The following is a 16,267-nucleotide window of genomic DNA, read 5'->3' as shown; positions in this document are numbered from 1 at the left end:
TCATCATGATGGGTTACTTTGAGATATAAAACAGGGATAAAAGTATTTCATACATCACAAAATATCCATAAAAGGTTTATACTTTGACCATCATATATCAAATACTCAAGTGTGACCCACTGTTGAATGAATTATCACAAGTATTAAACAGACATAATTTCAAAGATGGTTCATTAAACATTTCAAATCTGAAACAAAACCTTCAGCAAATTCATCAAACACACTTCTTTTTATTTCCTTGTACTTAAAAACTATTAACTAAAGATTTTTGTAAATAGAATAGACCATTGCTCTTTACTGAGATATAAGATATACAAATGGGTTTTACTGTTTTACCTTCGAATGTAAACAGGTAGCTGCTGTACCCAATCCTTAGCATATATTTAACCCAAATTAGTGCAGTTCTAATAACAAAATTGATTTTAGTGAATACACAAAAGAGTGAAAATATTTCATGCATAGCTCTCTCAAAGTGAGCATAAGACACAACAAACAATGAATAGAAAGTGTTTTTTAATACTATGCTACTTGTAATTTAAGGTTTTTCAGGATACTATGTCTCAATCTAAATTCATTTGTAATCAAACTATAATTTGAGAAAGCAAATTGAACATTAACTTTACCTTTTTATTGAATCATGACTAAACTACCAAAATACAAGAGATATATATTACTGTCTCATAGAATATTAAACATTTATATGCCTCAAAAGTTTATATTTTTCGATTTTTATAAAGTATAAGAACAAGATACAAGTCCTTAAAACCTAAACAGCCTCAAAATAAAGCAATGGAAAAAATGGAGATCAAAGTAACACCAAAAATACAATGTGAAATACATACCATTCATACAATACATACAATGTATAAAAACTTAGTGTAACTGAATCACATGTTATGATCATTTCTTTTCTCCAATCAAAAACTCATATCATTACCACCAGTCTGTGTCCATTTTTTAAAGTTGATTCAAAGCAACGATTCTTACAAAAGATTTGTTTAGTTATGAGAATAATGTAATATTTGCTATTATAAGTCACTTCCTATGTAAATCCAAGTTTGCTTAAGTTTTAGTCTTGCTTTTCTCTGCAAAATAATTTAAAAAGTGGCAAAATCATAAAAAAAAACGATTCTTAATGGAAAATTTGTAGATATGAAAAAATCCTAAACATTCAAAACAAACAACATATAATAATCCTTACCTTTATTTTCCTTTATAGACAACTGTTGCTTTTGGTGTTCTTACTTTCTTACACCCCAAGTTAATTCTTTGAAAAGAGTAGTATTAATGATGTGTGCCTTATCACAAAAACCAAACATACCAGGAAATAAAAAAGCATTCAGAATGATGGAACATAACTCTTTTGACCAGCATATAAAATGACCGGACTTTTAAAAGCCAATCTAAACCTACTAAGAACACAATTTGACTAGATGACTGTGGGTGTAACCAATTTTTCTTTTCCTCATGATAATGTTACATAATACAATGAAAAAAATTACTACATCATCTATATAACAAAAGTTTCCCATGAAAGAACACTGATTTACAATAACTAGGGAAGTGATATATATATATATATATATAATTATGTTTGTATGTATACATATATGCATGAATATATATATATATATGTATAATTACCTTATAATTAATATGAATGATCATTTTCATTAAAAATCCAAAGTTTATTTAGTTTCACAAGACATCAAATAATGAAATTACTGGTCCTATTTCTAGTTCCTTATTAAACCAACAAATATGAAATAGCATCTGAGTTCATATTATATTATTTTCATACCAGTAAACATATGGGAAACACAATCACTTCAAAAATAACATTTAAATCTTATCATTAAATCTAAAATACTAACAACATAACTAATACATAATAGAGTTACCAAACACAGAAGCTTACTTGAAAGCTTCTAGATATTAAAACATTGATTGTGTTTTTACAAAATGTGACTCAAACTAAAATAAAGAAATGACATAAATTGAATTATATTATAGTATATTTGAGTTACAATAAATTTATAATGTACCATATGTTACAATAATATCAACATTCATGATGTAATTCTTTTTCATGAGTCACTGACATGAAAAACAAAAACTGTGTTAATCATATCAATAAATCAACTATAATAGTATGATAACAAGGCTCAGGTTATGTAAAATCGATTATCTGATTTAATTTACAATCAGTCAAGACTTACATCATAAAAGGAACAAAATTCAATGTGATTTTGACTTCTGTTAAATGCTTTTTACTACTGGTTTGTCTGTGAAGAAGTAACATGAAGAAAATATACAAGAAACAGCCTTTCACATTTAGTCACACACGAATGTTTAACAATATTAACCCTGAATATTATCATTATTCATTCAAGGTTTGAGAGAGAGAGAGAGAGAGAGAGAGAGAAGAAAAAAATTGACCAAACAGCATTATTGTATCACTTGTACCATTCCAAGGCAGTACATGAGAATCCAGCTCTCAGACGCATATCTGATAATATATTAAATTTTCTTCGTAAAAACATGCAGCTCAATCCCTAGATTTTTACATAGAAATCTAAACAAAACCACAAGTGATTTCTGAAGCTTGAGTTATCAGAAAAAACATTTTACATCCAGTATTCTCAGTGCTAAAATATTATCAAAATTGAAAAGACAATACTTTTAGCATACAACATAATAGACAGGAAATCATTAATAAATATAAACACCATGCATGGCAGGATAATTTCCAACATCATCTCTTTGCCATTTTGTGATATCTACAGTTGATAAAGAAACAGCAAAAACAGAAATTTTCTCTTCTCTTGCTTGTGCAATGCCATTGTAAAATGCACAAGATATCAAATAAGTTTTTTTTCTTAGTAATATAAACATATATATATATCTTAATGTGAGCATGTTGTCACATGTTCAAATACTACAGCATCTAAGTTTGTGTGAGAGATACATGACACTTGTTGGTTGGGTTTCACTTTCACACCACAAGCATAAGGGAGGTCAGTTACAGACTGTGAACTATGGTGATAATCTAATGTCTGGTTCATCAGTCCTTTCATTTATCCTGGTCCTGATCTTCATCCATTGGTTCTTCAACTTGCTGGGTTGAACAGTTTGGTTCTGGCCTCCTGTAGTGTTAAATATTAAAACAGTTAAGAGTAAGATGAGAAACCAGAGTTAACAAATGTCAAATGTCCCTTTTAATTATTAATATTAAACACTCACCTCTCACTGTGTACAATTTGGTAAATCTAAAAAATGTACAGTCACCAGCTAGATCAAAACTAAAATAATTAGAAAGTTTGCAAACTTAGTTTTACTCAGTGTTTTAATTAAATTTAAAACAGCTTTTCCTAATGTATCTACAGAAATGAAAGAAATAAGCTTACTGAATGTGAGGTCCATGTGGAACTGTCATTGAAAGTGATGCAAGAGCTGTTATGGTGTCCACCTCTTCCCTTTCTTTCTGCTGAGCCTCCAAGAGAGAATATCCAACTGTGGGTGCCCAACGTTTGATACATGGCCAATGGGGAGCTTTAATGGTACATTATAAGCATTTCATCACAATATGTAAGTTGTTTAAAACTGCTTTAGTCACTGGTAACTATCCTGTTTATATAACAAGAAACACACTTTACTCTTACCAATACTTCTCTTGTTACTAATCAAAGTTTATAATTAAGAAAAACAGATAAAACCTAAATTTCAATGCAATATTTTCATACAAGAAATTTGTGTTGATTAGACTACAAACTTTGCAACACCAATATGACTTCCAGAGCAAGTTCATAACAGAAAAATATATTCAAACAACTCTTTTTCACTTAAATTTCATCTATGTGGCAAAAAATGGCCTATGTTTCTCTTAAAAACTTCAAAGTAACAGTCATAAAAGGTTGTACATTGAAAACAAATTGATTTGCATGTTGTTAGATGTAATTAATGCTCTTATTATTTAATTTTCTCCATATAATATGTTTTGTAACACACCAATACAAATATCGGCTTAACATTGTCATATCATTTTTCTAGAATTTAAACAAAAGTGTTTGCTTTAAGCACATACAAACACTTTCAAATGTTTGTGAATTCATACTGGGTTAAACACCTTCTTCTTTATCACATATATTTATATGCTTTACATTGTTGTATAGGTTTCAAACACTGACAACACACCTTGAATACTAATTGTTTGCTGAAGAATATTCACAGCTATAGGGGAAGGTTTTCGAGTTATTTCTTCCTCTTGTAGTGGACTACCCTCATCTTCAAGCAGAGCCATTACACACTCTTGAGAACAATCACAGATAGAGGGAAGATCATAGCTGTGAAAATAAATTATGATTTCTTTGAAAAAACAAACAAACAAAATTATGAATCCTGCAACTTCACATTGTTTAATTCCTAAAAATATCTAAAACCTAATTTATAGATGTAAATAATGTAAAAAAACTTACCCTCCTTCCAAAGCAAGAACAACCCGTCCTTTAGAAAGTGTCATCAGCTGCTTTGTCAAGTAGCCAAAACCTAAAAACATTACATTTTAAATAAGAAAATAACCATAAAAAAGAATAAATAATATTCTATCTTCATAAAAATTACTCCACCATTCAAAAGTTTGGAAGAAGATGCATCTTGGGAGATATGGAAATTTAAACATTTGAAATTAGATCTTCTGGTTATAATAACAATAAAGGCTAAATTATATAATTGTACACATAAAAATGTAACTGTATCTAATTATTCTCACTTAAACATTAATAAGTATGATTGAATACCAATCTTATAATCAAAAATAAGAATATACTGAAAACATCCAAAAATTTAGAATGGAGGTGGAGAGACCATTATTTGGGGCTGTTTTGGTATAAACAAACCAAGGGACATATACACAGTTTTGGATACATGCATCCAGAAAATTAACTATTACAGTATTTTACAAGACATTAAATGTTTTCTGTTGTTACAATTATTAACCAAGATTTCATTATCCAACAGAACAATGAACCAAAGTGTACATTACAGTTATTCTGATTAAAGTTGAACTTGTTTTGGATAAAATTAATAGGCATGTGATACTTATGATGACACATGATGTGCAACATCGCTGTGGTAATGTAGTCATACCGTCATAGAGCCAGGAATGATTTATTACCTGAATATTTTGGTAAACTGAGTGACAGAATGCTACCAATATGTAAAGTTGTCATTAAGAACCAAAGGTGACTATTTTGACGATTATAATGTTAAATTGAAAATTCTTAGATTATGATTGAATTTCTCTGTGTCCAAATGTATAATTTAGCATTTACTGCTATTACAACTGTGGTATATTCAAGTACAACTGAATTAAATTTACAGAAATGTAATAGGGCCACAGAGTAACAGGATATTTATTATAGAATAATTTTAAATCTCTGAATAACTGAGTCATGAGAATGAACGAAATAAAGAGACTGGACACAAAGTAAAATATGAAATGAACCATCTTTGTTGTAGTAATTGGCATAAGTGGTTAAGCTTTTCAAGGTACTCCTCTTCTGAGCCTTGAACGGATTGCTTCATTTTCCCACCAGGTAGAACCTTCAGGTCAACTTGGTAATGACTGTCTCATAGTCCTACAGTTTCTCCATCATCAAGTGCTTGATGGAGGATATAAACAAACCATCTAAACTCAGAATCAGATATTGCACAGCCTGTTCCAAAGTCCAGCAGCAATTCCAAGTAGTTACCTGCCTGAAATGCTTCAGAAAATGGTCTACACCCTCATTCTCTGTACCCTTGAATGTCAGTAATCTATTTTGCTTTGCTAATGGAGAACCATAATTGTGGCCATTCTCTTTCACAACTTCTTGGCTACCACCTGACCAAGATGCCCTTGACATCATAAGCATTGTGTTGTAGGTACTCTCAGGGACCTCGACCAACACTCTGATGAGTATTAGGCTCCTGCTCTAGGGTGGCAGAAAAACAAAAAGTGTTCTCTGGTGTTACACTTATTGACCAAGGTTTCAGTATCCAACAGGAAAATGAACCAAAGTGTACATTCAAGCTATTTGATGCTAAGTTGAACTTGTGTTTGATAAAATTGACAGACATGTAAAACTTGTGATGACACATGATGTGCAACATGACCGTGGCAATATAATCATAAAGCTCAGAGAGGTTCACTACTGTCCTATGAGCCATTTGCTTTGCCATTCAATACCCGCAGTTTCACCTGTTGCATGAGAAAGCTACTGATGGTGGATATTGTCCACCAATGGAACCTGTAGTCTCTCTCCGATGTTCTCAGGGGCTTCAATCAGAGCTGAGGTTGGGTTACTCTGGCTGATGTATGACTGTGAGTCCTATACAAATCACTCCACTCAATCTCAGTCTTACTAGATGCTACAGCATTGCAATAATCCTCAGTCAACTATATTTTCCTCCAATTAAGAGCAAGAACAGCTTCTGTGTGCACCAGACATCAGTGGTTCGTCTTCCTGAGTCATTGGCTGTTATGAGGTAGAAGTCATGGACCTTTGCAGTATTGGCAAAAATCTGATATCTCCTAGATCTGACAATTCTCTCAGACAATCATTTCCTTTCAGTGAATGACTCTCCCTCTTGGTCATAAGTCCTTCTAGTTGTGTAAACTACCTCTTGCATCACTAGGAAGCCTTTTTAAACTTAAAGCACAAGAGTTGAAGTAAAGGGAACCAAAATTATTTCCTTCCTTTCCACTCTTTAGAGCAATGGAATAGGTACACAAAATAACAAGAAACTTGTTCAGGATGTTTATTACAGAATAATGCTAAATCTGTGAATAACTATAACTGTATTAAGAGAATGAATGAAATAAATAGATTGGATGCAATGTAAAATACAAACTGAATAATCCTTACTGTAGTCATGCTTAACATAAACATAGCAGTTACAGTTGCTTGTACGAAACAGCAGACTGTTACTTTTACTGGATTCTCACTATAAACTGCTTGCTCTTCAAGATTGCATTATAGACTGACCAAATCCAACATGTCTTACTTTGCAAGAAACATAGTATTACCTTCATGAATGGCCATTCTCATTCAAACACAGGTGATACTATAACCTTGAGATATCACCTGAACTAACACTGAAGAACATTGCTGTTGACATTCTTGCACAATGTGCAGTATTACAGCAATACTTCCCATGAGCAGAATATTATCTCCTAGAGAATAAAAAGTAACAAAGGCAGCTAGAATGAGATGAACTTAACAGCTTTCTGGACCACATGTTATGTGAAACTTACACATATGCTGAATAAATGTTAAGTTCAGAAGAAACACTAGAAATGTATAATATATTCATGCACCACATAACCTATAATTTGATTATATATATATGTTGATCTTATATGCAAAAATGTAACTGATTTCAAACATTTTAATGGTACTGCATAGTCATTATTTCTAAATTTCTCAGTGTGTTTCTTCTTCTTTTCAAATATGTTACAACTGACCTTTTCACTATGAAAAATTTAAGTTTGACAATAAAACATTTAGCTCAAATTGTTGGCATGCATGTGTGGAACTTAAGATTCAACTGAAATTATCTAAATTTGCATTAGTTCTGTTTTCATATATAATAAGTATCTGAACTTGAGTTTATATTTTCAAGAATACATGCATGAGGAATATTTATGTTGTTGTATGACTACAAATTTTAATTTTGCCACATTAATTTTTACCTTAAGCAAGTAATTTCTTTTTATATTTATTTATTACGAACTGCTTCATCTGCAGGAGATAATTAAACCATGTTTTTTAGTTTCAGAGTAATGGATAAACAAAACACAAAACTACAGACTCTTGGATGCTGGTCCGGAGAATTGAATATGAAAAAAATATCACCTATTATGGATTAATGAAGAGAAATGATAAAAAAATATTGTATATTATAAGGAAAACATTAATTTGCATAAAATATTAAATGAAATTTTGAGTGTCCCTGTCTTGTATCTAGCAAAACTATAGCTAGTAAAACACACCCACTGTTAACTCTTAGGTTGCTTTAATCAAATAGTAGGATTTTACTGTCACTCCTATAACACACCAATGGCCCTAAAGTGAGGAGCTCGATTTTGTGGCAATGGGATGGGAACAATGAACCCTTGAATTCACAGTCTGACAAGTAAACCACTAGGCCACATCTGGTTCCAACAAGAACAGAATCAGATACAAGCGTTGTTGCATGACATAGAAACTGTTTCACTGAATTAGAGGATTTACAATGGAGCACAGATACTAAAAATAATTAAGCACTTAATTTATGTAGGTATTTGATGTTATATGCCAGCTAGTCTCATTATTGTACATGAATACAGGACTTAAACTTTTTCGTTGCGATGCTGTTAATAGAGGATGTAAGCATATGATTGGATGTGGTGTTTATTTCAGACAGAAAAATTATACTTACAAGCAGGTGAAAGTGTGTAACCTCCTAGTGGTGCAGGGTGGCCATTAGCAGCATCAAAGCCTGCAGCTACAAGGACAATCTCTGGGTCAAAATCCCTGGCAATTGGCATTACAAGAGTCCTATAGCAAGATTTTTATCAGTTTGAGTAAATATTCTTTATCATATTTCTGTACAAGTTACATGAATATTGTAGTTTTCAAAATTCAAAGACAAATTTGCAATACAAGCGTATAATTATATGCCAGAAAACACTACAACACTCTAGAAAACACATATTCAAGATGTTTATGTGCATTCAAGCTTATGATTTAAAATTACACAGTTGCATTACATTTATTACCCTTACCTACATCACTCAAGTCCACAGTATAACAAGAAAAGTCCTTATGCAATACCATTAGAAAAATAAACTAATGTAAATATTCATTACTTTCTCATTTTCAGTATATATAGGAGAAAACAATGGTTCAATCAGGCTTTTTTATACTATATAAGTAAGTAGCTTTAGGCATAAAACAAAGAGCTGCTCTTTGATTTTTACAAAATATGCAGTTATGTATGATTTATGACTTTTGGTGAACTAAAACATATCTACAGTTTTTTCACATAGATATTATAAAATCATTTAACCTTTTCTAGAACCGTACATAAATACATTTATTGAGTTAGAAGATTTCCCAACTTTAATCTACTAAAAAAAATTATAATAATGTTTTGACAAAACAGTCATTATATGGATTTTATTGTATGCATGGGTATTTTTACTAAATAATTTTGGTACAATGACTAGTAATGATTACAAGTGTGACCAGATAATTTTCATTGATTCAGTTAAGACAGACACAATTACCACAAACAGTAACCACACATAGTAGGTTGAGAAAATATAATTAAATTGAAAGAATTTAAAAAAAAACCTTGACTTCTTTTTCCATTAATTAGACACTCAAACAGTGTATTGAAAAGAATTAACTAGACACTTTCCTTTGCTTCCTTTACAAATTAGTTTCAGGTGTTGACATTTGATATTCTGAATACTTTGCCATCATTTCAAATGACAGTACATTCTATAAAGCATTGTTCCTCAATCATCATTTCACAGACGGGCACTGGTCCCTGGTAACTATCATGCTAGTGCATGGGATTTCACAAAACACACAAAAAAAACTGACAGAATATTCCTATGTAAGTCATAATGGGTTTTTGCTGTACTTGTACTTTAGTGATCTTGGATGGTTTAGATAGGAAGCATGCCATTCCTGGTATCAAAAAGGTTAAGAAATGTTGCTGCAAAGTACATATTTACTTACTATTTTTGAATAATTTAATTAATATGCATGTTGTGATAGGTGTGATCAAGTTGAGATGATGTGAATGTTAATCCACATGGAAGTTCCAGGCAAGATTCATCACTTGCAATCTCCAGGTCATGGGTTCAACTCCCTGTCAAACCAAACATGCTCACCCATTCAGCTGTGGGGCCATTATAATGTGATGATCAATCCCACTATTCATTGGTAAAAGAGTAGCCTAAGAGTTGGCAGTGGGTGGTGTTGACTAGCTGCCCTCCCTCAAGTTTATCACTGCTAAATTAGGAAAAGCTAGCACAGACAGCCTTCATGTAGCTTTGTGCAAAATTCAAAATAAACCAGACTGATCATCTCGAACAAGAACATTCTCATATACTTTAGGCTAATTCAGTTGACAAGATTCAACATAAAATAAAATGAAATGGAATAAACTGTGAGAAATTTAAGAAAACGATTTATTTATTTGGTAAATTACTGTTCAGGTACTGTCAATATTTAAACTTAGTGTTCAGCGAGTTGAAAACATAGTCTTAGTTTTGTATAAACTTACATAACCAGAGTATGAGGGTAGACATACACAGTTCTGGACATGTGGTTGTTTATGAAATAAGATTACCTGTTTCTAATACCAAAAAAGAAGTGTAACATAAACATATCATTGCATGGGGTTACAAATAATTATGCAAGCATGTGTTCATGAAGAGTATATTAATTGCTTTAATAAATCATCAAATTTTATTTTTCAGTAATTTTGTGAGTCATCTATTAAAATTAAACAAAAAATAAATATCTCTCAGTGTCATTCAATTATCATGACCAAATATTTCATTTACTGAATGAGAACAAAACTGATTATATTCAAAATAGTTTCAATTTACTTTGAAAAAAATGAGCACAAAACAAAATTTTTATCTAATAATAGATAATACATAAAAAAAACTGTATTAACCTAAATGCTGCAATGTACTCAGCATCTCCTATTGGTGGATTCAATGCCCCTGACCAGGCAATGTTGACAGTAAAACCAATTCCATCTTCAATTCCTACCTACACAGAAAGTGATGTATATGAATGTTAAGCTGCTGAAAACAACTATATATCTTGCTAATCTCATCTACAGTTACTTACACAGGTATAAAAGTCTCTTTTGCTATACTGAAAGCTAGTAGGTGCACTTATAGTACTTTAGTTTATTACTCACTATATAGAGAATAAAACTGTGCTCCACAAAAGGAAAACAGCAGAATGCTCACTATGACAGTCTGGCTATAAAATTCTTTAACTTTTTATCAAGACACTAAGTGGTGAAAACCACTAAAATATGCTTATAAATAAGAGAGCTAATTCAAAACCTTTTTCACTAACATCAGAAAAAGTGAACATTTCTGATGAACAATATTTTCAAATGGCCACAGACATATCTCATATATTTTTTTATGATATTTAGAAAACTACTGGGCAAAATGTTTCAGTCATAAAAACTAACTAAACCAATTTACGTGAGAAGAATTCTTTACACTTTCAATACAATTTTTTTTCTTATACCAAGAATACATAACAATGAGTTTTGGGTATAGCTGATAGCATATAAAAAGGCTTCATACTAAAAATCTTTTCATTTGTATTTTTTATTTCAAAAATTAATAATGTTTGTCTTGCCTAGCATTTTTAACATACCACTTTTGTGCTCTGATACTTAGATTTGATAACAGAGAATGTAACATAATGCAGGAGTGATATATTTGGAGTATGCACATAGGTTGTATAAGTAAAAAAATTATACATTACAGGTATCTGCCTCACCTCCAGAGGATCACCTGTTCCTGGGAAAAAGTTACCATCATCATGTCGATGAAGAGAGATATACAAGAAGTGAGGATCATCATAAAAAATCTGTTGAATACCATTTCCATGGTGAACATCCTAATTAAAATAGATAATTACATTTAAATAATTTGCATAGTGCAGCAAAATTTGCTTTATCTAAGCCTAACCAACACCATGAGCTGTAACTTGTATAAAAATATGTGCAATGGATTTAGGATAACTGCAGTTATGTGGCAAAATAGATATATAGGATCTCAAGCTGAACCACTTATAAGTAGAAGAAAGTTACAATTCCAAAGGGAATATTAGTGCAAATTTGGAGTGAAAATGGCGATTCCACTTTAGTCAGCAAAACCACCTTCAGCAACCATTGCCATGAACAAAATATACTACAAATGTCTGAAAAATTGACCCTTGCACTAGTTTCAAATCAATAAAGAAGCATAAGACATCTTGCCAGATATGAGACTAGACTTTATCTATTAATGGTGAATTAAAGTAGACAGTGTGTCTGTGCATAGAGTGTTGAATATTCCTATTCACCACAAAATTAGGACCATATGTTAATATAAAGTTCTGAAAAATGAACATAAGTCCTCTAATTTTAATGTGGCATCCAGTTTATAAATTGAGATTTATAACCTACCTGTCAAAAAAGTAACAATATATGTCAGAAATTGTAATGTATTTCATTCACAGAGTAACTCCATATGACTGAGATATACCACCTTCATGGAAGTCAACCATACACAAGCTACCAAGGAAAAGGTCCTCAAAGCACGTAGAGAGGTTTTTAGCCCTAGCCTTCATTAAAGAGATACCTGCACAACTAGAAAAGAGACAAGCCATAATGCTTGTAAAAAAAAAGAGTATTGTTGATACCAAGCATGAACATAAGATTCAGCTAAATGAGGAACAAAAGAAACTAGGAGAAAGAGAATTAACATTACATGTTAAAGCAGGCAATATGATATCTGCTCAAGAAAGAATCTCTAGAGAATAAAGTGTAAATCACACAATTTATTATGCCAATATATCTGTACAATATATGTAAATAAACAGACAGAAGTCTAACTGGTAGAAAATATCAAAAAATTAATCCATCATTTCAAAATGAGTAGAGATAAGAATATCATCAACACACCTGAATAAAAATTAATATATCCACTGAAAAGGAGAAGCAAATCCATGAAATTTCAAAGGGAGTAAATGATTGAACAGTCTAAACCATCAAAAATTGAATGTCCATCACAAATAAGAACTGAAGAAGTATTAATCAGAAACATTAACATGAAAGAAAACATAATCTAACCTGTATATGAATGGAATGGTTGTTAACTAGTACCAGATGTCTTAGTTGTTTCTTTGGTATGGCATGATCAAAAATCACCTGTTAACCCTACTTTCAAGTAGATGTAATCTATGTCACAGAAAAATGAATAAGAGTGGTAGAAGTTAGGCTTAATATAATAGTGTAAATGTTGGAGAAGGTATATTAATTTAGTTAAGAAAAATACAAGTTAGTATATTTGAATTCCATTTATCTAAGAAGAAACTTGTGGAAGAAGTCAACATGTAATTATAGAAATACTTTTTTCAGCTATAAATTACTAATTGATAATATTAATTTTCAGCTAAAACCAACTGAGTGTTAATTAAATTTGACTTATTGTCTATTCAATAACTAAAATATAATACATACAAAATAAAAAATAACAGAGAAATAATGTTACAAAATTATCAGGTTTAGCATATTAATAAAAGTTAAATGGTTACATGTATAAAAAGCCATTTTGTTAATGTTGGTCAAAATAGATAACAAAACTTTAAATCCTATAATAATTTTACCATAATCTTCACAATTCTTACATGTCACATACAAGAAATATAATTTATTTATTCAATAATATAAATTGCAGCCCTTTCGTTTTGACCACCAGAATTAACATAAAACACATTTAAATTAATTAACACATTTGCTGAATTAGATATTACAAGACTAACAGATAACTTACCCAGTCAACTATCAAGATTTTTTCCAACTTTAGCCTCTGTCTTAGTTGTTTTGCAGCAACAGCAATAGAATTAAAGAAGCAAAAACCCCTATAGTTCAAGAAAAAAAATACAACAAATTTGTTTAACTAGAAATTGAATTATATAATAAAGTTTGTGGTAATTACACAAGTAGCTTCTACTAAGTTTACTGTGCACTTCTAAAAATGTTTAGTTATAAAATTATAGTTCTCCTATAGCATGAAAGGATTGTCTATATTTTTCTTTACAACAAGTTGGCTCAGATGGTTCCATTTATCAGCAAGAATTTAAATGTAGAGAAATATCTATTCTAAACTTGAGCCTTTCATCTAACTACTTGATATACACTTATTTTGACAAATGGAAGGACAATTAACTGTGATAACATTGTGTATTTTATTTGAAATACCCTACTTTTGTGCTTTTGAGCATGTTATGTGTTTTCTACTTGCTTTTAGTTATACAGGAAGTTTTAAAATTCTTGTGTTTGTTTACTTTCTTTGCATTTGTACTACAACATAAACACCTGGTCCAGAAAGCTGTTGAAGTTGCCTTGTTCTAGTTTTTTGTTCTCTGTAGTGGATAATGCTTATTCTAACAGAAGGGATATTACAGTAACATAGCATATCCATGTTGAAAGGATCACCAATTGTGATATCCTTTGCTGGCCAAAATGATAATGTCTGTATGTTACAACCCAACAATGCCATGAGAGAACAAGGGTCACAAAGTGACACTGGACAACGAAACTGAGTTTACCTGTTGAATTCAAGCACATTTTTTTTGAATCATTGTGTTTGAGTTCTTTGAAAATCAATACTGAGAGAGTGAAAGCAGTGGGACTAGACACCACCTTGTAAATAAATAGCTGTGGTCCTGTCAGTGCAAGTATGTATTCTGCATTTTCTTTTTGTTATATAATAGAGATTATGTTTGTTTCTTTCAAAACTTTTCCAATCTCACTATTGCACATACAAGTAAACTCAGTCAAGGTTTCAAAAATAGATGACTCCACAAATTCCTTGCCTGACTCTGCTATTATTAATGGATCTAACTATCTGATACTTGTGTGAAAATCAGTTCACCTGAGAATACCACACCTTTACCATTCTGCAGCAGTTTTACTTATGTATCTTATATGTATAATACACTTTTATAGCTTACAAGGTCATAAATATTTGATTGTTTATTTCATTTTACACAAAGCTACTAACTAGGTCTATCAGTGCTAGCATCCACACTTTCAAAGTGATAGACTAGAGAGAATTAAGGTTGTTAGTCAATACAACTCATTATCAACTCTTGGGCTATTCTTTATCAATGAATAGTGTGGTTAGCATTCCATGACCTGCAGATTGTGAGTTGAGCATTTTAGTCCCATGCCTCATAAATCTTTATCAACAACTAAACAACTAAGTAATAAGCATACTTTTACTAGGAAGTTGTTGTTTTCATCATGAAAGCTACACAATGAGCTATCTCCACTGTGGGAAATCGAACCCCGGTTTTTAACGTTGTGTGCCCATATACTTACTGATTATCTGCTGAGGGACATATTAAAAAGTTACTATAAATTTCATAAGTTCTCTCTAAACTTAATTCAGTTTCAATAAACAAATTAAGATAAATACAAACAGTGTTAAAAGATAACAATTTTGTTTTATAACAATATATGAATACAGAGTCTGTCTATCTACACTTACATTGCTTGTTGAGGTTCAGCATGGTGACCTGGTGGCCGAACAACAGCAAACCCATTCTGTTGAAGAAATAAAGGAAGGAACTTTTATTTCTCAGGAGAATATAGAAATGCAGAAAAATTAACATTTGGGTTAATTTTGAGACAATGTTTTACTATATGGCCTTGAGCTTAAAAACAATTATTTTTATAACTATAACTAGATCTAGCCTATATCAAAGACTTCTTAATCACAGATTATATCTGACAAATATTTTAAATTTTAAAATAAATAAAGTTAATTAGTCTTCAATTTAGATACTTCATTAACAAGCATACTGATGAGACAAACATGCTTCTCCATCAACAAATGTTTCACACCCTTTCTAACCCAATAGAAATTCTATCTCATAAATAACCCTCAAGGTAACATTGAGGAATATTTACTTTTCACATTCCAACATATTTTATGTTTTCTAAATGAAAAGTTTTCTTAAATATCTTTTCATTAATATGATTTTCACAACTTTTCAGTTAGCAGTTGATCTTCATATATTTTATTGCTGCTTCTAAGTGTTTACTACTGTCACAGAGTGATCTACATCAACCATTATTCCTCCAGCATAAATTAACAAGTTTCTGACTTACCTTGACTTCTCCAGTAGCTACTTTCAAAGCGAGTTCTGTGACACATCCAGCAGCCATTCGAGAAGCACTAGCAGTGTGTAGCTCATTCCATATTGTGTCAGAATCTATTCCAATCCCTCCACATGACAACATCACAAAATTCTTAATTGGCAAGTCTGATAAAGTAGAGACAATATAATAGTATATACTATTATATAGAAAATATATTATAATATACACCTGGGAGAAAGTTAAGCACCCCCGTGTTTTTTTCAAGTGATTCAGATTCGATGTTCTTGTGACTGATTATAAATTACCATTCAATCTAAAT

The 16,267-nt window shown here is 31.1% G+C and overlaps 1 protein-coding gene across 9 annotated transcripts in view; it reads right to left on the bottom strand.

Moving 5' to 3' along the window:
• Nucleotides 1-1,651: 1,651 nt before the first annotated feature.
• The window catches only part of LOC106467902 (histone deacetylase 4-like), a 107,432-nt gene continuing 92,816 nt past the window's right edge, over nt 1,652-16,267 (bottom strand). For all 9 annotated transcript variants that reach the window (XM_022396113.1, XM_022396120.1, XM_013928288.2 and 6 more), the window contains 10 exons: nt 15,958-16,112; nt 15,335-15,390; nt 13,613-13,700; nt 11,574-11,693; nt 10,720-10,817; nt 8,461-8,579; nt 4,476-4,545; nt 4,195-4,343; nt 3,408-3,552; nt 1,652-3,146 (listed from right to left, as the gene is read on the bottom strand). In XM_022396113.1, coding sequence (XP_022251821.1) covers nt 3,074-3,146; nt 3,408-3,552; nt 4,195-4,343; nt 4,476-4,545; nt 8,461-8,579; nt 10,720-10,817; nt 11,574-11,693; nt 13,613-13,700; nt 15,335-15,390; nt 15,958-16,112 — 1,073 coding nt within the window. In that variant the 3' untranslated portion in view covers nt 1,652-3,073. The remainder of the gene's footprint in view (nt 3,147-3,407; nt 3,553-4,194; nt 4,344-4,475; nt 4,546-8,460; nt 8,580-10,719; nt 10,818-11,573; nt 11,694-13,612; nt 13,701-15,334; nt 15,391-15,957; nt 16,113-16,267) is intronic.

Source organism: Limulus polyphemus, unplaced genomic scaffold (genome assembly GCF_000517525.1).
Source record: "Limulus polyphemus unplaced genomic scaffold, Limulus_polyphemus-2.1.2 Scaffold2787, whole genome shotgun sequence".
Lineage (NCBI taxonomy): Eukaryota > Metazoa > Arthropoda > Merostomata > Xiphosura > Limulidae > Limulus > Limulus polyphemus.
Note: the sequence above shows the minus strand (reverse complement) of the source record. Positions and strands in the feature narration are given on the sequence as shown.